We start from the raw sequence: 28,000 nt of genomic DNA, 5'->3' as shown, positions 1-28,000 counted from the left end.
TTAAAACAACTGAATTTTAATACCTGATGTTCCTTTCAGCTCTTACTGAGATGCTAGGAGCTGGAAGTGTTTCAGATTACAGATTTTGTAGCAAGTTGTGGCTGTTTGCAGACTTCAATAGTAGAATGTCTCAAGTCCAAGACTCCCAAGTAAGACATGTTCAAACTTGTAACTTTTTTGAGACTCATACTTCTGGTCAGAAAGTTTCAGAACATTAAGTAGCTGTGTTCTCATTGAAGTGAGTGTGCAAAGTCCAGATTCACACCCCACCACTCCCACCCTCAGATGTTGGAGACAGTCTTGTCCAGCTGTGCCTAGGCTTGCAGGCTTTAGGATGTGTGCTGTCACTAGACAGCTGGTCACTACAGAGGGCAAGGGGCAGGCTCCCTGTATTTTCTCCTCAGTTCACCCCTCCTGCCTCTTGCTGGCCTGGAGAAATTGAGTGTTGAGCAGATTTTCCCTGACTACATTTTCTCATGGGCAGGACAGCTCATTTTGTAATTCATGACTTTTCATTTCCAGGGGCAACTGTACAGATATGTACACATAGTCAGGTGAAGGCCTTGATACCAGGTTATAAATATATGACTGCCCTTATTCCTGTCATACACTTACCTATTTCTTTGCTGCATTTCATAGGAACAAGAAAAAGGAAAACACCAAAGCCTTTTCATATACCCCTTAGGAGGTACAGTGACAAAATGAAGACTAAATAATAGTTTTAACCATTTGAGTAATGGCAGATCTCTTGGTAATTCATTTTAATAACATAGCATCCACTCACACTGTCACCCCATTACCCCAAAGGAGGACCTGGGCAGGTTGGATGGCTCAGTGAGTTAACACACATGCTGCTAAGGAATTCCATCCCTGTGACCCACGGGTAAGGAGAGAACCAATTCTCACAAGTTACCCTGACGTCCACACACACACACACAAAATGTAAAAACTTTAGAAAGGGAATGGGGCCAGTGAGACCAAGTGACCCTTTATGGTACGTCTTTGCTTCTCTCCAATCTTGCTGTTTAACTTCAGATATATAAGATTTTGCTAACTTACTCAGATTTTAACTCCCTAGAGAGAATAAAATCATCTCATTTTCAAAAACCTGCTTGTTTCGGTCGAGAAGGATGTGTTCCTCAGGGTAGACTCTGATAGGCTGTTCATATTTGAATACGCCACACAGTCAAAGCCAAATACACACTATCTGATTAACTTACACAAAGGTGCTGTGAATGTTTACTGAGCTGGTGTGCACTCCTGCAGACTCCTGCACAGAAGCAGCCCCCAGCCCAAGCAGTGTTTCCAGCTCTTAGCAGTCCCGCCTGAACAGAACACTGAGCCAGCTTTTGTTAACTGCTCAGAACTTTCACATAGGTACATCTACACTCCCATCAAAGCGAAAATATCATCAATGTCATCTGCCTCCTTAGCACTTGCTGGTGCATTGTCTATCTGTCTCTTCATCCACAAACCAGTTTCATTTCCACTGCCCCCTGTAGGATTCCTATGGATCCCCAGCTCCTTTGTTTTTAGGCCAGGCTTTGAAAGTCTTCTCAAGACCTGCTTTCGGTTAGGACTGATATCCGACCTCTGAACTGTCCCACCTGAGCGTCTGCACTTAGCACTGGTGCCCCCAGTGCTCTTCAGGGTCCCTTCAGGGACCTGCTGGGCTTCCTTTAAAAAAGTTGACTGCAACTTTCTCTGCGGTTTTCTTTGTCTCGATAAAACTTTATGCTTTGATCTTCTTTGTCTGGGAGGATGCTTTGAAGTGCCTCGAAGAAGGCAGTTGCAAAGAGATGTTTTCATGCACTGTAACTTCTTTGGCAAACTAAAGGACAAAAGAAAAAAAAATCTCAGTTATGATGCTAAAAAGTTCTCAAGCACTGTCTCCACCAATTTCCAATGGAAAAGTACACAATTTATTACAAGTCCTAGCCTTGTATATATGTATAACCTCAAACACAAAATAAGGAAATGGGAGTTTCAACCCAAGAGCCTAATTCCCTCTCTGATTCAGGATGCAGGCAGATTTGCCTCCATTTTGCCCTCAACTCTCAAAAGTGCCTAGTGAGGTCACAAATGGTGTGAGCTTGCTCACAATGGGGAGCCGTGGCCTTTCCCTCATCCTGATAATCTGTTCCTGGGGTAAACAAGAATGGAAATGGCAAAATATCACAAATGAAAAGCTCTGCATGTGTCATAATCTGCTGGCTACATTCATGTTGTAGCAGGAAGTGAACAGAAGAAAGGAATAAAGTACAGAGGGGCCTTCTGGCGAAGACAAACTGACAGCTGTGAGCTGACCTGAGTGCATACCCTTCAAGCCTACAGTCAGGACTCGGCTGATAAGACTAGGCATTTGCCTCGCTACCTCACAGTTTATCACTGTTGGTAAAGATTAACAAAGGTCTATGTGCCTTACCCAAATCCCTTTGTTCTTACTTTAAAAAAATATAGTCATTTTAGGATACCCTACATAATAAGCAATTCATTATCCCTGTTTCCGAGCCATGACCAGAAGCAGTGACTTTTCATTGAGTAAAAGTGGGTGCATCTCAGTAGAAACAAAATCAAGAATCAGACGGTCTAAATTGAGTTCTAGATCTCCAGTTCCAATATCTTGAGCAAAACTATCTCTCCATGTATAAAACAGGAATAACATTGTCTACCTTCCAGATTACTATGGATATTAAATGTTTTACAAAATGTACTACAGAAAAAATGTATTAATGAAACAGCAATAGGACATTATGGTCACTATAATTCTGGGAAGTAGAGACCATCATTTTAACCAATAAACCTGTTTGTCACCCCTCTTGCTAACCATCATTATAATCTGTTCCCTCACTATTCTGAACTGTTGCATCTGAGTGTAAAAACCACAATAACTTGAATACATCAATGTGACAATCTGGCTGCTATAAGCATCTACAGAAAGACCAACCCATTGCTGTTGGCCCGGGCTTTGAATACAACAGGCACTCTCTTAATGCTTTCTGAAATGAGCCGGTGAGAATAATGCAGCATAAATTAGTAAATCCAGATAACTGTTAGTTCACGTTCTTCCTCCTGACACAACTGCCCAGACTTAACATTAGCAACACATGAAACTGTAGAGTAGGTCTTATTTTAGCACCCCAAGGGCTGCTAGATATCCCATTTTAAACTAGGGAGATAATGTGCACGTGTACACTTTAATGAAAAGGGGAAGGAGTTTTTAATATAATTACCTGTGCCCTTGAGCTTCCACATGTCTAAGCCTGTTACTCTTAAGAAGTTTGTTGCCCAGATAGGTGGCCTGAGCCTTGAGCTTTTTTTTCCGTGACCACACAATTGCCATTTGGATTTCTTCAGAAAGTTGGGTGAAAGTCTTGGTCACTTGGATTCTTTGCACAATACTGTTAGCCCAGTGAGTTCTTCTCAGTTTCTGAGAGGGATGTTTGGTTGTCTTTGTTTTGGACTGAGAATATTTAAACTCACAGTTGGTCTCCTGAAATGTAAAAAGGTGAGGAAAAATAAACTGAAAACAGTAGTGACTTGTAAATAAAGGACAAGAGTTTTGAAAGCTGATTCATTTAAAAAAACTTTTTAAATAAGTTCATTTGAAAGGAAACTTAATCTTTTTCATCCATTCTCCTAACACTACTTTTTACCCCTCTAAGAAGTTAAATACTTCACATATCCCCCTTTTAATTACATGTGCACAGGAATCCCGAGATAAATACTCTGACATATATGTAACATGTACAATAAAACATTAAATAGTAGTCAAGTCTAATGATGAGGGGAAAAAATCACAAGTCTTTTATAATGACATCACTGAGCTACCTTGTTTTCTTGTTTATTAGGGAGGTTATTTTTATTTATTTTCTTTACTGTAGACTGAACTTAGGACCCTTGTACATACTTTGCAAGTGGCCTATATCCCCAGCCCTTTGGTTTTTGTTTTGTTTTGTTTTAATTCTGGGACAAGGCTTCAACAACTTACCCAGGCTGATTTAAACTCACTCTAGTTCAGAGAGGATTTGAATTTGCCATTTAAGGCTCCTGCCTCAGCCTCCTGAGTAGTAGTGATAACAGGCCTGTACCAACCAGGCCTGACTTGACTACATTTATTTTTCACTTATTTCAATCCCACCAGGAACAATCCTCAAGATAGGTCATAAATGCTACTGAAAACATGAAGTCAGGCAACCCTGGAAAGCACCCAGCATGTTAGTCAGTCAGTGACTAGGATAAAGTGACTAAGTGTGCACACTCTGACCTTGCACCACTTTCAAGAAAGCATCTTTGCTTCAGTCCTTTGTACAATAAATTAAGTTTGGATTTTACTAGCTTTTTCTATATTATGAAAATTACACCACCTGCCAAGTCTACCTATCCCCCATCAAAAGCCTACTTTATTTCCAAATTTGTGGTGGTGCACACCTTTAATCCCAGCGCTCAGAAAACAGAGGCAGATGGGTCTCTATGAGGTCAGCCTGTTGGTGTACATGATGAGTTCCAGGCCAGCCAGGGCTGCATAGTGAGACCCTGTCAAATAAATAAGTAAATAAATATTCTTACACTCAACAGGAACCTAAAGAAGTTATTATGAACTTGAAGACTAGTATTTTTTTATGATCAATAATTTGCTCTAAAAACAAGCTGAGCATTTGAATGCCAATTACTAACAATATGAGAGCAATTACTCTTGATTAAGGAGGATGCTAACCAACCAGAACCAGCTCAGCCTCCTACAAACTGGCTCTGCAGAGGTGGTAAGGCCCATACACACCACAGTTCTTGACACCAGAACCGAAAGATTTTCTCTGGGACTGCTGTAACAAGCAGTCATGTAGCCTGCACTCAAATCTGACACCTATCAATTCACTATGTGTCTTGGATAACTTTTGAGACTTTCTATGCCTCAGTTTACACCTTTGAACTTTGAAAGCAGTAACACAAGCATCTCTCTCATAGGCCTTTTTTGAGGATTATGGAAGTTAATACACAAAGCATTAAGATAGTACAAGTGCTTAAAGGATCTGCTATTATTCTTCCTCCTTCTGAACTCATGAAATAGGCAAGATAAAAATGCAAGAGGCCATCTGCATTAAAAAGTTCAATAAAGAACTATGGGTTCTTTCTTAGAAAATGACTAAGAGCCCTGAAATAAAATAAAATAACCCATAAAGGAAACCAGACAAAGGGTAAGAAAAGTCAAGCAGTTACAGGGTGGCGGGAGACACTAACATACTTATCAGTCATCAAGTCCAGAACATTTTCGGACACTAATAAAAGGTATCATGTTAAAGCGTGAACCCCCAAAAGAATGACTGGCCACTCATGACAAATGAGGAGGAAGAGAAAAATAGTGACTATTACTAACAAAATCTGCCATTAATTAAATGCTCACCATACTCCAGATTCTACCTAACACCTTACGTATACTGAAACTAGCCCACACTTAGGAGGTGCATGGAGTGAAGAAGGGAGGTATAATGAGGTCAGGGAACACACAGCTAGTACGAAGTGGGACCACTGTAAGTCCGTGCTCTTCACTGCTCATCATCCATACTTAAGACAGAACATGTAGTTACTTAAAAAAATCCCACAGAAATGCCTAACAAGCTTCTGAACACCTTCCATTAAGTGGAGTAACTCGGGCCATTAAAAAACCCTGCCTCAAAAAAAAAAAAAAAAAACAAAACAAAACAAAACAAAACAAAAAAACCCTGCGTCATTCATTTAACAGCACACACTGAGAACTAGGAGTGCAACCAAGCTTATCGGAGCAAAGTCCACCTCCCTCCTTACTGAGGAGCTTCCTCTAAACTTGGCAGAAGTGAAAAGCTATGAGGTTAAACCAGACAGACCTGAGCAGCTTTGTTTCGCAGCCTCATGCAGAGAGCCCGCACGTCAAATCCCGAAGGCTGTTCTGTGGAATTAAAAGAAAAGAAAAACTCAGCCACATTACTTTCAGACCTCCAGCAAATACTAACTAGATGACATTTCCTGCCAAGTCACTACAAAAGAGAATCAAGCAAAGGACAAGAAAGGAACTAGAAGGAAGGCTTTGAAAATGGGTAATAATCCCTAAATATAATCAGTGTGGCTTAAGAAGTGAGATTCTAAATTTCTTTCTACACAATGCATGACTGTATCATGCTTTCAAAGGCTTATAAGAAAGTATTAAAGAAAGAAAAAATAATAAATTTAAAAGAAAGGAGGAAATGATGTGCTTATCAAAGCAACTCACCTTTTTTGGTCTTTTTACTCATTTTCACTGGCTGTCCCAGGTCCACACTACTCTGTAGATTGCTTTTCATTTGTTGAGATGTTTTGGAAATTCTATCTACAGTGTCTTCATTGATCTTTGGTAGTTGTTCTTTCATTAAAAATAGTTTGTTTAGCAACTTAGTTACTCCTTTAGTGGCAAAAGCTGCAGGCGTTTTTTTATTAAAGACTTCAAGGTAAGGGGGACCTAGAAAGTCAGTGATGTCTGAGGGAAAGGCAAAATCTTTGAAGTAAGGCATGGGCTGAATCCTGGAGACCTCCTGAAACAATCCAAACAATGGTTCATATAAGGAAATCAGCCTCCTTAAAAGTCCTTTATGAAGAACCCTAGAAAGAAACAGAAGCTCATGAATTAGCTAGTAATACAGTCTGCAGATTTATGTAATAAACATATTCAAAACTGAAAATAAACAGCTATCAGGCTCTGCCATTTAAGTTAAACAAAACAGAACAAATGCCTAGGGTATGTATTTGCAAGATGTCAGATTAATCCACCCAAAACACAAAAACCCAAGCATGAAACGCTACTCAGAACCAAAACTTCCTGAAGAGATGTGTACATAAAAAGCCAATGGGTATTTTATCTAGATGAGATTTTAGGTACATTGCAAGTTCTTCGCATTTTTATATTTTTTGGATTCTAAGCATAAACCATTATTTTAATCCATAAAATATAAAGCCCTTTTCATTTTAGAAACTAGCAAAAGTTTAAAAACATTTTCAAATAATATTATTACCAAGCCGAGCTTGGTAATATACACCTACAATTCTAGCACTTGGGAGGCTAAGGTAAGAGAATCATCAATTCAGAGCTAACCTGGGCTACAGTGAAATCCTGTCTTAAATTTTCTTTCAATAAAGTAATACTAATAATTCAAATGCTACTACTTCTGATTAAAAATAAGTAGAATAAACTGCTGGAAACAGATGCGAAGACCCACATCCAAGCATTAGGCAGAGCTTGGGGGAATCCTTAAGAGGGAGAAAAAGGACTGTAGGAGCCAGAGGGTTCAAGGACACCATAAGAATATTTACAGAATCAACTAACCGAGGCTCGTAGGAGCTCAAGCGACTGAACCGCCAACCAAAGAGCATGCATAGGGTTGACCTAGGCCCTCTGCATATATATTATAGTTGTGTAGATTGGTTTTCTCGTGGGACTCCTAACAGTGGGAGCAGGGGCTGTCTCTGACTCTCGTGCCTGTTTCTGGGTTGCCTCCTCCAGCCTTGACAGAAGAGGTGCCTAGTCTTACTGCAACTTGATATGCTGTGGCTGGCTGACATACTTAGAAGGCCTGCCCTTTCCTGAAGAGGGAGTGGTTGGGGGGAGAGGAGAGGAAAGGAAAAGGGGAAACTGCAGTTGGGATGTAAAAAAAATAATAATTAAAAAAAAAGAAAAAAAATGATGATTGAAAATACAAATGACACAGATGTAGTCCATGGCAGTGTAGTGTCCAAGTGGGTTACATAGTAATGGGAAGAGGGACTGCCTCTGACATAATCTGATAGGCCTGCTCTTTGATCACCTCCCCCTGAAAGGGGAGCAGCCTTACCAGGCCACAGAAGATGACAATGCAGCCATTCCTGATGAGATCTGATAGACTAAGATCAGAAGGAAGGAGAGGAGGACCTCCCCTATCAGTGGACTGGGGGAAGGGCATGCGCGAAGAAGGGGGAGGGAGGGTAGGACTGGGAGGGGAGGAGGGAAGGGCTTATGGGGGGATACAAAGTGAATAAACTGTAATTAATAAAAACAAAAGTTAAAAAAAAATACAAATGAGATATCTGGGTGAGGACATCAAAGCAAGGTTTATATTTGAAGGTACAATCTTCTGGGTTTGTTTTTGTTGTTTTGATAGTTTTGCTACATTCAAATCAGAGCTAATGATATAATTCTGTTTCTAGATATCCATCAAACCATTTTATGTACACACACAAGAAAATGCCTTTCTTTACTTTGAGGGTATTACTAGTGTTATTTATATCAACCAAATACGCCTCAAAAGGAACAGCAAGTCGAGCAGAAAAATCTAGAGCACACGAGGAAAGCCAACTTGTATTTCTAATTATTATTAAAATTAGAAACCAAAAAAATAAAAAAATAAATTAGAAACCAGTTGTCACAAAAAAACAAAACAAAACATGGACAGCCCTGAAACAGCAGCTTTTTCAAAAGCCTACTACAATACTACAATATTACTACTGCAGTATTACTAATAATAACAATAATCATTATTATTATTACTATTATTATTATTATTATTATTACTATTACTATAGTTCATAGGTCCTAGGAATTCACACTCTGAGCTCCTCAGTGTCAATCTGATTGTGTGGTTTCAGAGGCAAAGCCCACACCACTGACATAACCACCAGCACTCAGTTTACAGTCTGCAAATTCACTGTCTGGGAGGAAAGGGAAGCCCAGTCTTCAGATCCCAGGGCCAACAGTGGGAAACGAAACTGTGTGAATACTAATAACAAACCTGGGTCCTGTAGAAAGGAAACACAAATACAGAAATGTGAACATACCATAACCTGCTTACCAGCCCAACAATCACTAGGTTCAAAATAATGAATTCCTGCAACCCCAAGTGCTTCACAGTCAATCTGAACAATCAGCTTAAGGTGAAAATTCAAAACCAAAGGAATTTAGGATTTGTAACTTACAATTATGGAAGAAATAAACTGGAAGTAAAAACCTTGAAAGTATTAAAGCCCTAACATGGCAATAAAGTCACATTACACTAAAAGCAGAAATACCCATTCTACTGGAGCTCCTATCATTACAGTCAGTGTCTGAAAGGAAGAAATGGTAATGGTCAAGCTCTTAGAATACATGCTAGATAGAGACATAGAGTCTCTGGCACCGGCCACAACAGCCATTGCTGGAAGAGGAGCCAAAAGGCAAAGCATTAAGAATTCTCACAGGGGCTAGAGAGATGGCTCAGCAGGTAAGAGCAATGGCTGCTTTTCCAGATGTCCTAAGTTCAGTTCCCAGCAACCACATGGTGGCTAACAACCATCTGTGATACAATCAGATGTCCTCTTCTGGTGTACATGAAGATAACATACTCATGCACATAAAAACATACAAATAAACCTTTGGGCTTGAGAGATGGCTCAGTGGTTAAGGAGCCTGACTGGTCTTCCCAAGGACCCAGGTTCAATTTCCAGCACCCACATGGCAGCTTACAATTGTCTATAACTCCAGTTTTAGGGGATCTGACACCCTCATACAGATACACATATAAGCAAAACACCGAGGCACAATAAAAATAAATAAACCTTTAAAATAAAAAAAGAATTCCCACAGGTTACACTGCCTTAGAACACAGCTCTCCAGCAGAAGCTCCAGGTACCCACAGCCCCCATTCAAAAGAAAGCGTTCCCACAGTCAAGGATACAGGAATGCCTTGCAGCAGCAGTCCAGCAAGCGCAGCAACAACTTGCAGCCCCCCAAAACCTTCATCAGCGCTACCTCCACCACCGGCTGGCTGGGGACGACACGGGTTTTGGTAGCTCCAGGCTGAGTTTCACTTGACAAAAACAGAAAAGGACATACTTTCATTTTTAAACACAGCATTTCTACAGCGGTACTCAAGAGAAGACTCAGCCTGACATGGTTACGCCCGATAGCACCCCACCGTTCTTTCACTGTCACCTGCTGTGAGCCTGTTTCAGTGCCCCACCAGCCCCTCTCTCTCCGCAGTCAACAGGCTTCCCTCATTAAAACAATGTGCACATCTTGGCATAGTTGATTATACCTCAGCACCAAACAGAGAATACAAAGGGTGCTCCTGACCAAGAGATGGGCCACCTACCTGGCAGACAACAACTCTGACAGGTCTTCAACTGAGTCCTCCAAATGCATGTTTTTCAAACGCTTTAAGCACTGTTCTACCTGGAGGAGAAGCAGCTTAAATTAGGATGTGAATAATACAACACCAAGATACGACCAAGAATGCAAAGAAAGCAAACTTTCACTGTATGGAAATAGGCCAAGACCTTCTCATTTAAGGGCAAGGAAACCTAAATCCCAGAACAACTGCTTCTGCTATGACGATGGAATTTAACCAACCCAATAAACTTCTCAATTCAAGAAAATTACCAGTTGCCAAGTGTACTCAATGCTATAAAGTGACCAAAATAAACATTAAGTCTCAATATTATAATTCGTTGAAGGAACATATCTATAGCTGTGAGCCTAGTAAAACAGAAAAGCAAATTCCTAACTGTTTCAGCAGTCTGTAAGCAGAAATGGAGAAAGTGACTTAGTCACAGAACTATACTGAACACCTACTATGGAAAAGGTATGCTAGCAGATAACATGGTATATGATACATCCCAATTTCTAATAATATAGAAGTTGGGGGTTGGTCTGGTGCTATATATATTCAAATGCTAAATTCTGAGCCTCATATCTAGTTGCAGTCTTGACAAGTGCATTCTCACATACACTGAACAGTGTTGTGTAAACTTTGCTCCCCAATTATCCTGGATTGGTTAATTAAAAAAAAAAAAAAAAAAAAAAAAAAAGGCTGGGCAGAAGAGAGGTTGGCAGGGCATCAGTTCCTGGGCATGGGGTCTCAGACAGGGACTATGAAGGCCAAAGAGGAGAAGAAAGAAGATGGAAAGAGAGGAGGTGGTCTGACGGATCTGCTGATCCAGCCCAGACAAAACAAATATTGGCAAGTAACTTGGGGCATGTGGCTGGGGAGTAACAGAGTAGTTTAGAACATTAGTATGAATCGTTCCTGCTCAGTTACAGTGCTTAAGCTTGGTAAGTAAATCAACAGGTCTCTGTCTCAATCGTTTGGGAGCTAGCTGGGTTAGGAAAGCACTCGAGATTTAATAAATTTTCTACAATAAATAACATATAAAGTACTTAACTAAATACTAAAATAGGTATGTTTCGTTTAAAACTGCAATCCCAGCCAGGTGTGAGCCTTTAATCTCAGCAATCGGGAGGCTGAGGCAGGCAGATCTCTGAGGTCCAGCGTGATCTACAGCGCAAGTTTCAGGACAGCCAGGGCTACACCGAAAAATTCTGTCTCAAAAAAACAAAACAGAAAATAACTGTAGTCTCCCCTTCTCTGTTTTTCCTGATAGCACCTCTTAGCAGCTGGCATACCAATTATTGACTGACTGGCTGGCTGACTACCCTTTTCTCTAAACTATACTATAAATTTTCCATGGACAAAATAACTTGTCCATTTTGTTCACCTGTTTAATCCAGTTCGTACAACATAAGTTAGTAGTTTCTCATTGTGGGGGAGGGGAAGGCCATGTTATCTTTTTTTTTAATTTCTAAGTTCTGACACCATCTTTTAAGATTTGACAGTTCAAGACAGTTATATACTTGGAAAATAGTGAGTAAACTATGGTTTAGGGGAGGGGAAGAGAGAAAGGGAAAGAAAACAGTTAAGAACATTAGCAAGGAAGTCAGTAAACAAGCTTGTTCTTGGATTAGAAGACCTCAGTAAAAAGTGCCCTAGAGAAGAAAACTTAGGGAAAGACCATGATCCTCTTTGATGAGGGGATATTCATCCCTTGGGCCTTAAGCAATGGAGTATAGCTAAACAGAAAGCATGATTCTGAAGTGAGAACAACAGTCCCTTTCACTGTTGTATATCCAACACAGTGTCAACAGAGAACTTTATGAAAAATAAATACGGGAAAGATGGCTCTGTCACAATGTGAGTAGAACACTGAGCTTTGAAAGGGTACTTGCAGAATTAGCAAAGTGAATACATGAATGGTACATACAGAACACAGCTGCAGCAGCTCTCTGCCATGCTGCAGTCTTAGTACTGGAGCTGAAGATCACAAGATTTCCTTAATCTCTAAAAATTACATGAAATCACTCTATACCACAACTTACTGTAAGCCCACTCACACCAACACACTGCTGATTAGATTATGACTCCAAAGAAGTAAACCATGATACCAAACCACAACTGCTTTCTTTTTTAAGACTTTAGGGATTAAATTAGTTTACTCTTGAACTAGACAAAGGCATTGTTAAAAGAGCCAAAACATGGTGAAAATTAAACAGGAAAGAATCAAAATACACTTTTTTGTTTGTTCATCTGTCTTATTTCTTGAGACAGGGTCTCTCTACATACCCCTGGTTGTGCTGGAACTCACTACCTAGACCAGGCTGGCCTTAGACTCACAGAGATCCCCTGCCTCTGTCTCTAAGTGCTGGGATTAAAGGCGTGCACCACCACACCGAGCTTTGAAATATACTTCTTGATTATAAATTATGTTTTGAAATGATTTTGGAAAAATAAAAGACTGAAAAAGCTAAGATGTAACTGTATCTTCTAGAGTTAAGAATAAAAATAATGTATGAATTTTCCATACATAACAAAATAGTTAAGTGGTAGTGTGGTTCTCGTGTTCATTAGTCCCGGGCTCCGTGTAGAGCAAAGGGTTTCCCCTCACCTGTCTGAGGGCCAAATGCGGCTTGTGGCGGCCCAGTCTGTTGTGATTGCTGTAGAGAACTGAGCATAACACATCGACTTCCACATCTAAGGCCGGGCTCTTGAGTGACTGTGTGACGAGATGGCATCCTTTAATGGCAGCTGCAGCGCAGACATCTAAAGCAGGGACAGTTGAAATGAGACTCGGCATCTCTACATTTACTGCATCATTTGCTGAACGAAATGGTCTGCCTTATTTATTTAAAAAAACAAAAACACAAATCAGCCTCAACTATAATAATATAATGAAAGATTTTAAGAAAGAAATCGGGAAATGGCGGCACATGATCAATCAGAGAACATGTTAAATGGGAAAGTCTTTACATCATTTTTTTCCCATGAGTGTCATAGGAGAACGGTCATCACTTGGTGTATACCTGCACCCCAAATATATAAAAGCTGGGCACAGGTTGACTCTGTCTTTAAAACCCTCACTTTGCTCTGAAGGTAAGCAACACAGAATGCATGAAGTTACAGCCTTCAAAGGCAAAGGAACTGTATTTGGATACCACTTTTTGATAAGAATATATAATACACTCAGCCCTCTACCTGAGGGCCATCTGTGCATTCAACCAACCTCACACTGAATATTGTCCCCTAAAATTCCATCTGTAGTGTGTTTCGATAGCAGTCACACTGTATAGGATACTATGTATAATAAAGATGTGTATAGGTCATACTGCAAATACTATCAACCATGTACCATGTTATAGATACTTGAGCACGTGCACATTTTTTATACGGAAGGATTCCTGGAACCAATTCCTCATGGATATCAATGGGAAACTACATTTAGAATAGAGACACCACCAGGGCCACCGGAAGTTGTATTATGCAACTAAAAGGCGGTAACAATGTTGCCTAATCTGAATACCAGTAGCTGGGAGAGAGGTGTGGTGTGCCACCTTGTGGTTCAAAAAGGAAACACAAGCACTCGAGGTGAAAATGTTCTCCATCCCTACCCACTATCTGGAGAATTTGTATCAGCTACCTGGGTGATGAAGAGTTGGTGGATTTCCCATATTATTCTGTTTTTAAAATTGTGACTAAAAAGGAATCATAAGGACCTTTAAACTGCATAGGAAAAATAAATGGAAAGATGACTTAAGGGGTTATATTTAACATTAACAAATGTGTCTATTTAATATAACAACTACTATCAGTTGACAGTTTTACCAGGCAGTTACAAATGCCTCGTTGAATCACCTCTTCTTTTCCCCCAATACAGCCAAGAAGTTTTTATTCCATTTTTGAGTGGGCTAATACCTCAGTTTTAGAAATAAAATTTCTTAGCTGACAGTCAGCCTCAAAAGACAAAACAGAAACAACCAAAAAAGTTAAAAGAACCAAAAGTACAGCATATTCTGGTAGCTGTGTCTCCTGATCTGAACGATTCTTTGTAGTTAACCATCCTTCAGGCTGCAGGTAGGCTGTTCTCACTACATTAAAAAATAAAGCACCCAGGTAATACCTCACACTTCACCTCCACCTTAATATTTGCATTTAATATTTTATTACATTTCTTTACTGGTTGAAGGGACATGACACAGCACTAAGTCCAGTGGAGTCCAGAGAACACATTGCTGGGGGGGGGGGGGAGGGAGTAGGTTCCCGACTTCTACCCGGTGAATCCCGGGAATCAACCCCTAATCTCGCCCGTAAGCATGAGACCATCTTTTCTTCCCACCCACCCAATAGGCTTTTCTAAAGGATCATGGGAAGAAAGTCCTAAAAGAGATCCTGCCCATGATTTGGGAGCGGGTAAATCAAATCACACAATCCGGTGGTTATGCATGCGCCCCTCCACATCATATAAATATAAATCAAAACTCAAAACACAGACCCCACTGAGCTGCCACCTCCACGACTCTTTGGGAGTCCTTGTTTTCTAATGAAACTGTCTGAGGACTGAATTTTTTTCTTTTTCTTTTTCCTCCTTGAGAACTCAGAGACCCGAGGAACTCCTCTGCCCGGCAAGGGAAAAACGAGCTCCACTTTAAAGACAAGCCCGAGGTCCTAGGCCGTGATGCTGGGCACTGGGGTGACAGCCCCGGTCCCGGGGGACAGCACAGGGTCCCAGGCAGCGTGTGGGAGTTACACGCTGCACACGTCAAGCCCGGGCTACCCTGCTGCGACGTTCCGGTTAAGGCAACTCAGGGGCACACCAGCCTCCCAGTCCCGGGTAACCCCACGCCGCGCTGCCCAGGCCGGACCTTCCGGCCGGTGCGCCCCTTCCCGGCGTCCCCCGCGCTCAGGAAGTCCCTCCCCTTCGCACGTGCGCCGGCCCGCCCGCCCCGGGGCAGACGCCGAGCCTCCTCGCCCGCCTCACTCACCCAGGGTGGCGCTGGGCTCCTCCACCGTGAGTGTGCGGCGGCTGCCCGCCTGGGGGATCCTCACGCGGTTCCACGGCTCCGCTCCGGGCCGCGCCGCGGCGGCCATCTTCAGCGGCGCTGGAGGGCCTGGGAGGGCCGAGCCCGGCGAGACCAGCGTGAGCGGCTCAGCCGCGAGAGGGACGGGAGGAAGTGGGGGGCGGGCCCGAGGTGTGCCGCCCGGGCCTGGGGCGGGGTCACGGCCCGTTCGAACCTGTGGGAAAGGAGAAATCGGTATTCGTAAATTCCTTGGATCATATCAGATGTGGGATCCGTCTCATACTAGCGATTTATACTGAGTAGTTAAGACTACATACCTTGCCTTACAGCCCAACTTGGATAATAACAAATCCAGAGGTTTTCTTGACAACCCATTACCACTGTCATTGTCTCAGACAAAATATTCAAGCTCTGCTGGTCCTTATCACGTCGATACCTGATGGTTTTTTATTCTCAGCCGTACTACCTTTCACAATGTGGAGAGAAGCAGTTGGTGGGCGTTAGAGAGGGCTAGGCTGCTTCAGTCTGTCTGCAGATTACTATATACCAGCTATGTGATCTCAGAAAGTTAATGTAGAGGAATTTTAAGTCAGAACATGACTATTGCGGCAAGAGATCACATGAAAAGACCTTCTAGGTCTGTGTGAGCCAGCTGAACTACTAACACGCCCATAATCTAGGACACAGGCAAATAGATCTGCGTACAAGTCCAGCCTGGTATAGAGCAAGTTTTGGGTAAAGAAAAACTTAGGTGTAGTGGTACAGGCCTTTAATCCCAAACAATGAAGATAAAGACATTTTGTAGGAGGAAGCACCCTTGTTTAAAAGTGATGTCTAAATTAGAATTAGTGCTACTCAAGCTCCAGCTATACCACTCCTAGGCATATGTTCAAAATATGCTCAAGTATACAAGGACATTTGCTCAACCATGTTCCTAGCAGCTTTATTCATAATAGCCAGAAGCTGGAAACAATCCAGGTGCCCCTCAGTTGAGGAATAGATACAGAAATTGTGATACATTTACACAATGGAGCACTACTCAGTAATTAAAACCAAGGAAATCATGAAATTTGCAGGCAAATGGTGGGAACTAGAAAAGATCATCCTGAGTGAGGTATCCCAGAAGCAGAAAGACTCACATGGTATATGCTCACTTATAAGTGGACATTAGACTACACCTAAAGAAACTAAGCAAGAAGGAAGACCCTGGCTAAGATGCTCAATCCTCATTCAGAAGGGCAAACAGGATAGACATCGGAAGAAGGTGAAAACAAGGAACAAGACAGGAGCCTACCACAGAATACCTCTGAAAGACTCTACCCAGCAGGGTATTAAAGCAGATCCTGAGACTCATAGCCAAACTTTAGGCAGAATGCAAAACAGATATTGGCATTATAATTCATAGCAGTACCAAAATAACAATCTTGTGAAAGAAGGGGAAGATAGAAAGACCTGGAGGGGACAGGATCTCTACAAGGAGAAAAACAGAACCAAAAGGGCTCAGGGGTCTTTTCTGAGACTGATACTCCAACCAAGGACAATTCATGGAGATAACCTAGAACCCCTGCACAAATGTAGCCCATGGCAGCTCAGTCTCCAAGTGAGTACCCTAGTAAGGGGAATAGGGGCTGTCTCTGACAGTAACTCAGTGGCTGGCTCTTTGATCACCTCTTTGATTGGGGGTGCATCCTTACCAGGCCACAGAGGAAGACATTGTAGCTAGTCCTGATTAGACCTGATAGGCTAGGGTCAGATGCAAGGGGAGGAAGACCTCCCCTATCAGTGGACTGGGGAAGAGGCATGGAAGGAGATGTGGGAGGAGACAAGGGTGGGATTACAGCTGGGATACAAAATTAATACATTGTAATAAAGTAAAACTATATATTTTTTTTAAAAAAAGTGAGTGGCAGAAAAGGTGAAGAATCAGAGAAAAGTTTGACAAAATAGGATATACCCAACTCTCACTAGGAGAAAAAAGAAAGTGAAGCTACTTAAGGGGCAATACAGAAAGGGGCCAGTTTTACTAGGACAGTAAAGACAGAACTCAGGTGAATACCAAATGAGCCAGAGAATGAGGAGCCACAAGATTAGAGCAGATTGCTTGGATTAGTTTGAGGCCAAGCAGAGCAATTCAGAGGCAGAAAACCGAGATTGAATAAGTTAGTTGGGAGAGGAGTTTGAACCAACAGTTTGAGTTGAAACAGCCCTAGCCCAAAGCTCAGAAAGAAAAAGAAATGGTGAGCTTATTATGCAGTAAGTTTCAGAGGCTGAAAACATTCTAGACCTAGGTTAAATTGCAAGGAGGCTAGAAAGTTCTAGGGCTAGGCGTGGGTTAGCAGGAGGCAGTAAGCCTCCCATGTAACAATTGAACTGGGAGAATAAAAGTTTCTTTTACAAGTTAATTTCTCTGGACCTCAGTATGCTTGTGAGTAAAGACCTTCATAGGTTATGAAGTATATTAGAATTGTACCTACAAAAAATTTTTTACTCTTACTAGATTCATACATAATGCAGTAATCTTGTCCTACTGAAACCTTTCTGTCCTCTGTGTGTTTCTTGCAGATAACTGAGCTTCCATCTGGACCATCTCCCGAACAACCTCACTTCTTCAGTCAGCTCTGGATCTATTAGCTTTGATAATTCTTCCTAAACACCTGTCCTCACTATTTCCATTCCCCTTTAATGCACTACCATTGTGCCCCCATTCTTAAATGTATATTTGTGTTTTGACTGTATGTATGTCTGTGTGAGGGTGTCAGATCTCCTAGAAAGGGAGTTACAGACAGTTCTGAGCTGCCATGTGGGTGCTGGGGATTGAACTTGCATCCTCTGGAAGAGCAGTCAGTGCTCTTAACTTTAAGCCATCTATCTCTCCAGCCCTACATTGTGCCCTTTTGATGGCCTGTACACTAGTCTCCGATTTTAGCTGTGACAAATTACCAAGAACTTAACAGATTGAACCAACACAAAGTTACTGGATTTGTGGAAAACAGAAAATCATTTTTTTGTGTGTGGGGGTGGGGGGGACAGCTAATGCATGTGTGTCCATGGCTGTGTGGAGGCTAAGGGTAACGGTTAGACTTAGGTTGAGACCCCTTTGGGGATCAAACGAACCTTTCACACAGGGTCACCTAAGACCATCAGAAAACAGATATTTGCATTATAATTCATAACAGTAGCAAAATAACAATTACGAAGTAGCAACAAAAAATAATTTTATGTTGTGGATCACCACAGCCATATTATCTGAGACAGATAATAGAAAGAAAAGATAGATACAGATAAGGATATGTCTGTGGTACAACGATAGAAAGGGAGTGTAAGAATATGAGGTCTGTGTTCCCATGAAGAAGGTCTGAGGTCCTAAAGAAGAGTGAAGACAAGAAGGTGGTGTTGTGTGAGCGTGCATATTGAAGTCGAAGCTTCCGGAAGTGGGCATAAGGAAAGAGCGCTAGGCAGCTTTTCAAGTCAGGCTTAAAGAATTTTAGATTCCAGAGAAAGACTGTCCCAGACATAGAAGACCACAAATATGTAACCCTTACATACCTCAGTAATCCAAGACATGCATATTAAAATAATTTTGAGATACTATTAAATAGAATAAATGGCTGGTGTGTTACTGGAGCTTTGTGCATGTGTGTGCACACAAAATACAAAGATCTTTTCTAGTCCTGAAAATAGAAAATAAGATGAGCTTGTTGCACATATGTAATATTAGCCCTCAAGAGACTAAGGCCAGGAGGGGGCTACAGCTGGGATACAAAGTGAATAAAGTATAATTAATAAAAATTAAAAAAGATTAGCCATCATAGCATGAATGCATTGAAGCAACACATAGTATAAATATATATATGTAATTTGATGTAGCTTAAATAAAAACTTCAAACACCATGTTTCAAAATAATATTTCAAAGTATTGTGCAGATCCCAAATTCACTGTACTGTTTTTTGAGCAAATTCTAATATAAAACACCGCATGTTAGACAGATGGCTCACTGGTTAAGAGTCAGTACTGTTCTCCCAGAGGATATGAGCTTGGTTCAAAGCACCATTTCCAGAGGGAGGCTCACAGCTGGCTGTAACTGCAGCTCTAGGGTCTCCAGTGCCTCTGGCGCTGTGGACACCAGTACTCACGTACAGCTACTCACACCCGTCCATACGTATAATACAATTAAAAATAAAATCTTCGGAAAAAAGAGACTAAGGCAAGTGGATCTCCTTGAGTTTGAGTTACAAACTGAGTTACTGCAATACCCTGTCCCAAATTGAAAACAGAAAACAGGAAATTACAGTGATTACACTATATCCTCACAAGAAATCTGTTGTTTTCTAATGGTTTGGCAGTAAAGTTCTCCCCCTCCCCCCCAAAAAAATCTCAAAATGTGTAAAACAAATAGTTAAAAGAATTGTAGTAGCTGAGGGTGATGATGGGCCCTCCTGTTAAGACCTCCTGTCTTAGTTCCCATAAGTGATTCACAAGCCCATGCTTGGGGATGGTTTGCTATCCTCTGGTATAAATAAGTATGTACTGATAAGAGCAATTTTTGAAGCTACATTAAGGTGTTTTTTTTTTTTAATTATTCTATCCAATATCTGAGTTTTGCCAGATTGTGTGTGTGTATGTATGTATGTATGTATATTCTGCTGCCTGGTGCTGATGGCAGTCAGAAGAGAGTATTAGGTCCTCTGGAACCACCCAAGACTGTGTGTATGGGGGGGGGATGGAGAGGAACAGAGGGAGGTGTTCTCAGGAGCCTGTACACTCAGAGGCACATACCTTATTAAGGCTCTAATCCCATGCTTCTAACTTAGTGATTTGCAAGCGCTGCCAGGTGCTTGTTATACCACTGTGGGCCACTAGAGGGAGAATAACTTATTTTTAATTTACAATGTTGACCTTCTTTGTAGTGGCAGTTGGTCCCTGACCCTTTTTAACAGCTCCCAGAAGTACCCCCAATAATACCAGCAGTGACTCCTCAGTGACCTGTGTCCCAATTCTGCAAGTGTCTCCTAAGTCTGCCTTCTGATAGCCTGAATTCCTGATCTTGTCTCCCCAGCTCTAAGAAGGTAATTGAAAGTTACTTGTACTAGTATACTATTGTAGTTTTGCATTTCAGCTCTGAAATGTCCATTTAACCTACAATCTTTTAAATTCTCTCCAAGGTAAAATGTGTGACATTTATTCCTTTTTACTAAGGGGCTCTAACTGGTACTTGGGGCCAGAGGTGGTTCCAGGAAACAGTCCCTCAGTGTGGGATTCAGTGGTTGATATGATCCTATCATTAGTTTTGAACACAATAGCGATATTTTTCATTGAGGCAATGGAATATGGTAAGTCTGTGATATGCTGTGTCATCATTCTTAAATACAGGAGGTTGACTGGGATGAAGAACTTTCTGAAATCCACCAGGGAACCAGAAGCAAGTAACAGTGGTGCTTCGGAATGAACTAGAGAGCCTAAGAAAATGGCAAGACTGGTTTTCTTACTCTGCTCAAGTCAAAACCAGAGTTTCTGTGGTAACTGCAAATGCTTCACTAGTTTGTTAGAATTTCTAGCAGACTTGGACTCAAAACACAGTTTTGTGGGTTGCAGAATTACAACTCAGCATTTGTGTGCTCATAAGCCTCATATGTAGATATGATCAGTTGGTTAAAAGAAAGACTTTGAGCCTTGATATGATAACCATCTATTTGGACTCAGGAAAAGCTGAGATCTTGGGACTTCCTATCTGCCTATGTCTCAAAGGACTGACATGAAGATCTTACAGTAATCTCAAGACACATTCCAGCCACATCTCATTACCTCTAGGACTATATCTAGATGCAGGTTTGGGTTTGTTCTGGGGGACCAAATACAAAGTCTGGCACAAAAGCAAATAGTTTATACTCCAAAGTATAAACAAAATATTGTTCATTTTAGTGACAGAAACTCAAGTAACACAGATCTAAGGTTATTAGACCAGAGATGATAGGTATAAAACAGTGAACCAGACAAACTGTACTGATTTGGGAGGATCTTGAAGCTATAAGTTGTCTATAACTATATCCTCTGATGATTGTGGTGAACCTGCTGGAACCTATATGCAGTGAGGCTAACTGCCAGAATTGTCTTGGGATAATGTAGAGGGTAAGAGGCAAAGGCTTGGGGGAATTGGAATGTTGGAGTGGGTGTGTAATCTGTGGTCTGTGCACCCACTTCAACCCCAGTGGTGTTGCCTCCAAGGAATTTCAGGCACAACTCCCCACGCTGAGGCACTGAGAAATGTGTTAATGAGAGGGTGACAGTGCCTTCTGTGATGAGTGCCTTCAGTAGATGAACTGGTAGTAAGCCACTGAACTGACCTCCCAGGTTTCAGTGAGAATTGTAGGATCCCATAGAGACAAAGATCAATTGGCAATGATCTATAAGAGACCAAGTTGCTGCATTGTTTTGACCACTGGTAGCTGATTGATCAAAGAGTCTGGAGCAACTGAATAGATCTCAGCCTATTAAGGCATTGTTTTGTCTATGTTATAGGGTCCAAGAAACTGGTTTTAGCACCAAGGTGGAAAGATAGTATATCTTACTTAACTTCCAGACAAGTTGAACAAGATAAGAGTCTTTGGTGTATAGTGAGCCAGGACAGTGCTGTTCACTGTCATGTACAGTAACAAGAAACTGAAGATGTATAAACTTTGTTGGTGTCTAATACTTGATACCCAAAATATGGCACCATGGTAGTTGAGAAAACAATTGGAAGCAAGAATTTCAGTCTCTTTCAGACCCATTTTCTCCATATAATTTCTCCAGAAGGATTACCCAGACCATTTACCATGGAAGCTGGAATTCATTCTCAGCAAAAGCTTATGCTGCAAGTTTGCTTGGGGCTCAGAGATAGATGTAACTTTCATCTCACTCTACTGGACTAAATAGTCATATGAGCAATTTCCAGGAAAGAGGAAATAGATTCCATCTCTTATGGGAGAAAGAAGCAAAGACACTTTGCTAAGCAGCATGTGCATAGGGTGATGTGATCCATTCACTGAAGACCATTTTAACAAGTTCCTATAGCCTGATAGGAAATGTTTCATCTTAGACATAAACCTGGGGCCCATGTGCACTTCAGGATAACTATGAATGTGGCAGAACACAAAACTTAAAACACTGTGAGATATTTTAGTGAGTTTTATTTTTATTGTATTTATGTTTAACTTGATTGTGTGGTTTTCAACCATGAACTTTGTAGGTAACAACTTTGTCTCAGAGGAAGAGGATGGAAAGAAGTCTGGGGTCTAGGCAGGAGTTCCTACAGACCCTGATCACATGATTTTCCCAGGATCCAAAGGAAGATAGCAATGAGATGTTATGGTGATAAAGAAGATTATATGGAAGAAGTGATTTCATTTACTTTATTATAGAAGCCCCTCTCCAGTTCAAGTCGTCTGTCAGTCCACTTCAGTCTCAAACACTGACAGGTCATAGCACAAATGACTCTAAAGTCATTAATTCAGTCACTTCCCTTTCTGACAATACCTTTCTACTTTTCAATCTTTCTTCTCAAGGTATCCCTTATAAACTGACCCATGTTCTCTCACTCCAGGATACAAAGCTGTGCTGCCTTCTCTGGCCTGTCTTGGATTAAATGTGGCCAAAACACAAAGATGTCATTTTAAGACAAGAATTTTTAACAAGCACCTATAAAGAACTATAGAGATGGCTCTAAAAGTGTGACTGTGCTTGCAGACGACCTAAGTTCAAGTCTGTGCACTCATGTCAGGGTCACAACTCCCTATAACTCCAGCTTCAGAACTGCACTCCCAGGCACTCACCCACAAGCAGATACATGCATATAATTTATTTTTTTAAAACTTGGAGGAGGGGGAGAATGAAACAAGGTTTCTTTATGTAGCCCTGTTGTCCTGGAATTCACTTTATAGACCAGGCCAACCTTGAACTTGGAGATCCACCTGCCTCTGCTTTTTTAATGTTAAGAATAATGGTGTAGACACTGGGTTTAAAAAAAAAAAAATCTTAAATCTTTATCGAGACCGAATCACTATTCCTAGATCTTCTTTTGTCTATATCTTCTTAGTGCTATAGTTTCAAATGTCTTTCTTGGTGGGATGGTGAGAGCATTGTATTTGGAAAAGGCTAATAAATATATGAAGAACGAATAAAGAAGCTAAACATTGCACTTTGGGGGGCTGCAGAGATGGCTCAGTGGCTAAGCGTGTGGTGATCTTGCAAAGAACCCATGTTCAGTTCCCAACACCATATCAGGTGGCTTACAACTTCCTGTAACTCCAGTTTCAGGACCTCTGGATGCTGAACAGACCTGCATGCTCACACACAAACAATTAAAAATAAAATACCTTTTGTTTTTTGTTTGTTTGTTTTTCTACACTAGGTCTCACTATGTCTGTCCTGGAACTCACTATGTAGATCAGGCTGACCTTGAACTCACTGAAATTCGGTTGCCTCTGCCTCCCAAGTACTGGTTTAAAGGCATATGCCACTATGCTGAGCTATTAAAAAATATTTTTAAGTTTCGCTTTTGGACACATTGTAAGTGCCAATACTGGATTTAATTTTTCAGAGTTAATTTCTAAATCTGATATTCATTAAATTGACTCTATAGGTCTATGTAATATTTTAATTATATAAAATTATTTAGCCTTCACTTAATAGCCTGTTAGTAATGTATCTATGTGTATTGCTGAATATCAGCAAATTACTAAAACTTTTTTAAATTTTATTTATTATGTATACAATGTTCTGTCTGCATGTATGCCTGCATGCCAGAAGAAGACACCAGATCTTATTGTAGATGGTTGTGAGCCACCATGTGATTGCTGGGAACTGAACTCAGGACCTCTGGAAGAACAGCCAGTGCTCTTAATCTCTGAGCCATCTCTCCAGCCCCTACTAAAACTTTTTATCAAGATTTATTTTATGTATAATGAATGTTTTGCCTATATGTATGTATATGCACTACAAACATGCCTACTGCCCACAGAGGTCAGAAGAGAGCCCACCTGATGGTTAAGGATGGTTGTGAGCTACCATGTGGGTGCTGGGTGCTGGGAACCAAACCCATGACCTCTGCAAGAGCAGTTAAGTGTTCTTAACTGCTGAACCATCATTCCTGCCCCTGTGAAACTAATTTTAATTTAGAAAAAAAAAAAGCTGATGTTATATGAACTTTCCTTAATTCTCACATTTCAAAGATAACTCAGCAGGAGAGGATTATTCATATGGTATGAGGGCTGACTATAATTTATTTTCCTGAGAAAGCTTTCTCCCCCAAATGAAGTTTTCAAATTGCTGCCGTGCACAATGACTTTCAGTCTTGAGCCTGTCTGTTTTCTTGCTCTAGTTCAGATGCTCCTTGTTCTGCCCCAAAGTGAAAACTGTCCCTGAACTTCCGCATTCCTCTGCCTCCACCTCACGTTATCCCGCCTTGTCTGTCTCCTTCCCAAGACTCCTCTGTCCAACTCCTCAAGTACATGCATGCAAGTGAGGATATGTCCTACCTTGCTGTTGTATGGCTGCTTGGCAAATAATTGTTGAATCCATACTGTATTAACTCATAGTCAAAAGCCTTCCAACAGCTAGTATGAAATTAAAATTTTCATAGTGAAAAAGCTAGTTCTACAAGTGATTGGGAAAACATTTGAAGGGAACTGATCCAGTTTGTCAATGTCTTATAACATGGCCTCCAAAAATTTCTTCATCATAAGAAGTATTGTTCCTGAAGTAGATGTTGATTGAAAATGCTAGCTTCTCTCTTGATGTACTTTTTGAGAATTTTGTCATTTTCAGACCTCAAAAAAAAAAAAAAGGTTTCTTTTAAAATGTAATTTACATTCAGAAATGCTAAGGAGACAGCTTCTTGCTTGAATGGAGGTGTTAGGTCCAAGAATCACTGAAGGAAGACCCCAGACTCAAGTAGCATGTAAAAGCAAAGAGTGTTTATATTGCAGAGAAAACCACCATGCTGGGGTCACCACTTTCACAGAATGTAGGCAACCCCAGGGAGCTCACAGGCTCGTTTTAAAGCCAGAAAAGGTAATTTCTACTGTGGTTATGTGACCTCGATGGGGAGTGGCTAATGTACGTGGAGGCTACTTGACTCCCATTGGGACTGGCGGGCTCCTTGGAATTAACCCCTCTCAGAGGGACTCGTAGATGTAGGATAGTAACATGTTTCATTGAATTCCTGAAGTGAGTTTCGGTTTAGAATTTCACTCAAAGTGTAGAGGAAAGGATGTATAGCCCATTGGTAGGATACTTTCAGACATGCCTAAGGGTCTGGGTTAAAGCTCAGCCCTGGCTGGGAGTTCTGGACCATTTCCTGAGTCAAATACATTTCACTCTTTGAGACTATTGGAAGGCAATCTGATAAGACTTGTACTTAACCCAAGATACCTTAGGTGGTCACTGAAGTAAAGGAAGCAGGGGCTGTTGTAATGATTCTTACTATTCTTACATGGTTCAGTTCCCAGCACTGTTGTTATAAAGAAAATCCCAAATGTTCAATTTTACCAATGAAGACTCAGGAACCACATGCTGGGGTGAAAACTTGCTAGCTCAGAGAGGCAGAGAAAGCTCCCAGCTGACCTTCCTACACAGCTCAAAAAACCAGAAGCCCAAGGTCGAAAGCTTTCTAGCTCAGCTGGCAGCCCAGGAGGAAAAGGTCTGCTAGCTCACCCAGCAGCCCAGGAAGAAAAAGCTAAAAGCTAAAAAGCTAAAAGCCAAAGAGCTCCTTCTTCACCATGCTGTCTTAAATACCCTTCAACTCAAAGTTCCTGCTTTCTGTTAAATCCCTGTCAGCTGGTTTCTTGCTCTGCCTCTTGACCTAGGGTTAACCTTATTAAATCCTGTGTTCAGACCTCTCTTGGATTAAAGGTGTGTGTTAGGACTGAACCAAACCAAACAAGGATTAAGTTTTTACAGTTCACAATCTCAAGGTTCACAATAGGATCAAATATTCTGCAACACAGCACCCCCTTCTGTGGGTCACAACCACTTGTAACTTAGGTCCGGAGGGCCTGATGCCACAGGCCTCTGCAGCAACAAGGCAGGGTACACAGGCAAAAGGGGGGGGAGAGACAGAGAAGCAGAGAGAGTAAAAGAGACAGAAAAGAAAGCAGCAATGAGAAATGAGATCCCAGCAATGCTGAGACATTAGACTCTTGAATAACCGACTGTTCAAACTCCTTTAGTTTAATATAGCTTTCTTTCATAATATTTAGATTCGCATTTTAGTGTAACAGAATAGCTTTTTAAGCTTATCCTCCTTATGGGCCTTTATGTAACACCTTAAATTTACTTAAGAAATCAACCCTCCTGTTCTGGCTTGCTCAGTACCTGTCTTGTCCTCGAGAGGGCAGCATGGCGCTATGACTGGATTACCTACTAAATGGGTCACTGTGGCCTCAGAAGCCATAAAGAGCACTTGGAGACCTGAGACAGAATAGACAAGTCCATTTACCTCTGCCAGAGAAGATTCAGGTAGCCAAAGGAGCGTCCCACAGGTAGAGTAGACTTCAAGGCTTGTCCTGGAAGAGAAAGAGGTCTTGAGACCAAAGTAATGCCTTAATCTAAATGTGTTCTCAAGGAGCAGATTCACCTGACCTGAAAATCACTAGACTCTCTCTCTCTCTCTCTCTCTCTCTCTCTCTCTCTGTGTGTGTGTGTGTGTGTGTGTGTGTGTGTGTGTGTGTGTGTGTGTGTGTGTGTGAGGGGTGGGGTTGGGGAGGAGATAATCAGATAATTGGATGTATTTTCTCAACATTAAAGTCTAAATGCCCAGAAATTGGACCTAGGGAAAAATGGAATCATTATTTCCACTCATTTTCACTGCCTTGAGGCAGAATTTCCAAGTCAAATTTCCAAGGTGCAAAGAAACTGGATGGCTTGTTTTGCTTTCTTCTCCATTGCAAGTTTCCTCCTGAGAGCTGGGCATGGATCAGTAAAAACCCTCCACTAGGGCTGCCAGCAAGTCTGTGCCTGATTTGGCAGGTTTCTGAGAGGTACCAGGACTTCCTCTCACCAGGGCCTCTAATGGAACATAACACCCTAGAACCAAGGCAGGGACAGAGCCAAGCCACGTTTTCCGTGTCTGATGCTGAACCCAGGAGCCATCTTTTGTGTTCAAGGAGTCTTTAAAGCATTGCTCTGAGAACTTAAGACATGACCTTGTAGTCTCATTTCTTGGAAACTATCTGTACACATATGCACAAACACCAGGAAACAGATTTCAGTAAAGTCACGTTCCTACAATCGTCATTATATCACTATTTATGGCTGATAACTCATAAAATCTATTATGGAAAAATCAGCTTAGCACAAATTTTGCCTTAGGAGTATTGAGAGAAAAAGAAAAAAAAAATAGAATCAGGGCAGTAGGCACAGATAGGTGCTATTATATGATAAAGCCAACACATGGAGTTATACCTAAATCAGGTCAGCTCCAGCATTAAAAAAATTGAAACTATCAAGATTAGCATTGAAAATCTCCCTCAGTCATGCAGGAACTGAGAAAACACAAATGCTTCATTTTCTGTTCTGTTCCCAAACAGCCAGAAAGTATCATATGATCAGTTAATATCTGCCAAATGAAGAAAATAATTAAGAAATGTGCCACAGGAGCTGAAGAAATGGCTCTGTGGTTAAGAGCATGTGTTGCTCTTGCAGAGGACTTGGGTTCAGTTCCCAGCAACCATGTCAGAGGATCACAATCACCTGTAACTCCAGCTTCAAAGGATCTGATGTCCTCTTCTGGCCTCCAAGGACACTGCATACCTGTGGTACAATCACAAACAAGGCATGCATACACATAAAATATAAACAAGCCCTTTCTAAAAAGAAATGTCCCG

The 28,000-nt window shown here is 41.3% G+C and overlaps 1 protein-coding gene and 1 long non-coding RNA gene across 5 annotated transcripts; one reads left to right on the top strand and one right to left on the bottom strand.

Moving 5' to 3' along the window:
• Nepro (nucleolus and neural progenitor protein) lies at window positions 1-15,237 on the bottom strand. Of its 3 annotated transcripts, none has more exons than XM_021661840.2 (9): window positions 15,104-15,237; window positions 12,733-12,887; window positions 10,107-10,186; window positions 9,690-9,821; window positions 8,815-8,892; window positions 6,245-6,609; window positions 5,862-5,923; window positions 3,234-3,493; window positions 1-1,831 (listed from the first exon to the last, which is right to left on the bottom strand). In XM_021661840.2, exons 1-9 carry the CDS (start codon window positions 15,207-15,209, stop codon window positions 1,384-1,386), a joined length of 1,686 nt encoding a protein of 561 aa, XP_021517515.1. In that variant the 5' UTR covers window positions 15,210-15,237; the 3' UTR covers window positions 1-1,383. The 3 variants fall into 3 exon arrangements, with proteins under 3 accessions (XP_021517515.1, XP_060226455.1, XP_021517516.1); XM_060370472.1 differs by having other exon boundaries at window positions 12,733-12,962; window positions 15,104-15,235; XM_021661841.2 differs by lacking the exon at window positions 15,104-15,237 and adding an exon at window positions 14,614-14,916.
• Window positions 15,025-23,313, top strand: LOC132648567 (uncharacterized). Of its 2 annotated transcripts, none has more exons than XR_009586983.1 (4): window positions 15,025-15,129; window positions 17,702-20,206; window positions 20,511-20,656; window positions 22,366-23,313. It is a non-coding gene; the product is annotated as an uncharacterized LOC132648567 (long non-coding RNA). The 2 variants fall into 2 exon arrangements; XR_009586984.1 differs by having other exon boundaries at window positions 15,119-15,258.
• Window positions 23,314-28,000: the final 4,687 nt, after the last annotated feature.

Source organism: Meriones unguiculatus, chromosome 17 (assembly GCF_030254825.1).
Source record: "Meriones unguiculatus strain TT.TT164.6M chromosome 17, Bangor_MerUng_6.1, whole genome shotgun sequence".
In the NCBI taxonomy this organism is placed as follows: Eukaryota; Metazoa; Chordata; class Mammalia; order Rodentia; family Muridae; genus Meriones; species Meriones unguiculatus.
This window is presented reverse-complemented; position numbering and strand designations above follow the sequence as displayed.

Bases quoted from the DNA above. Each gene is read 5' to 3' on its own strand.
- Nepro (XM_060370472.1), bottom strand. From the start codon at position 15,209: ATGGCCGCCGCGGCGCGGCCCGGAGCGGAGCCGTGGAACCGCGTGAGG. The intron at 12,963-15,103 runs GTGAGTGAGGCG...TAAATAAATAAG, and splicing joins GGAGCCCAGCGCCACCCTGG to GCAGACCATTTCGTTCAGCA. The intron at 1,832-3,233 runs GTAATTATATTA...TTTGTCCTTTAG, and splicing joins GTGGAAGCTCAAGGGCACAG to TTTGCCAAAGAAGTTACAGT.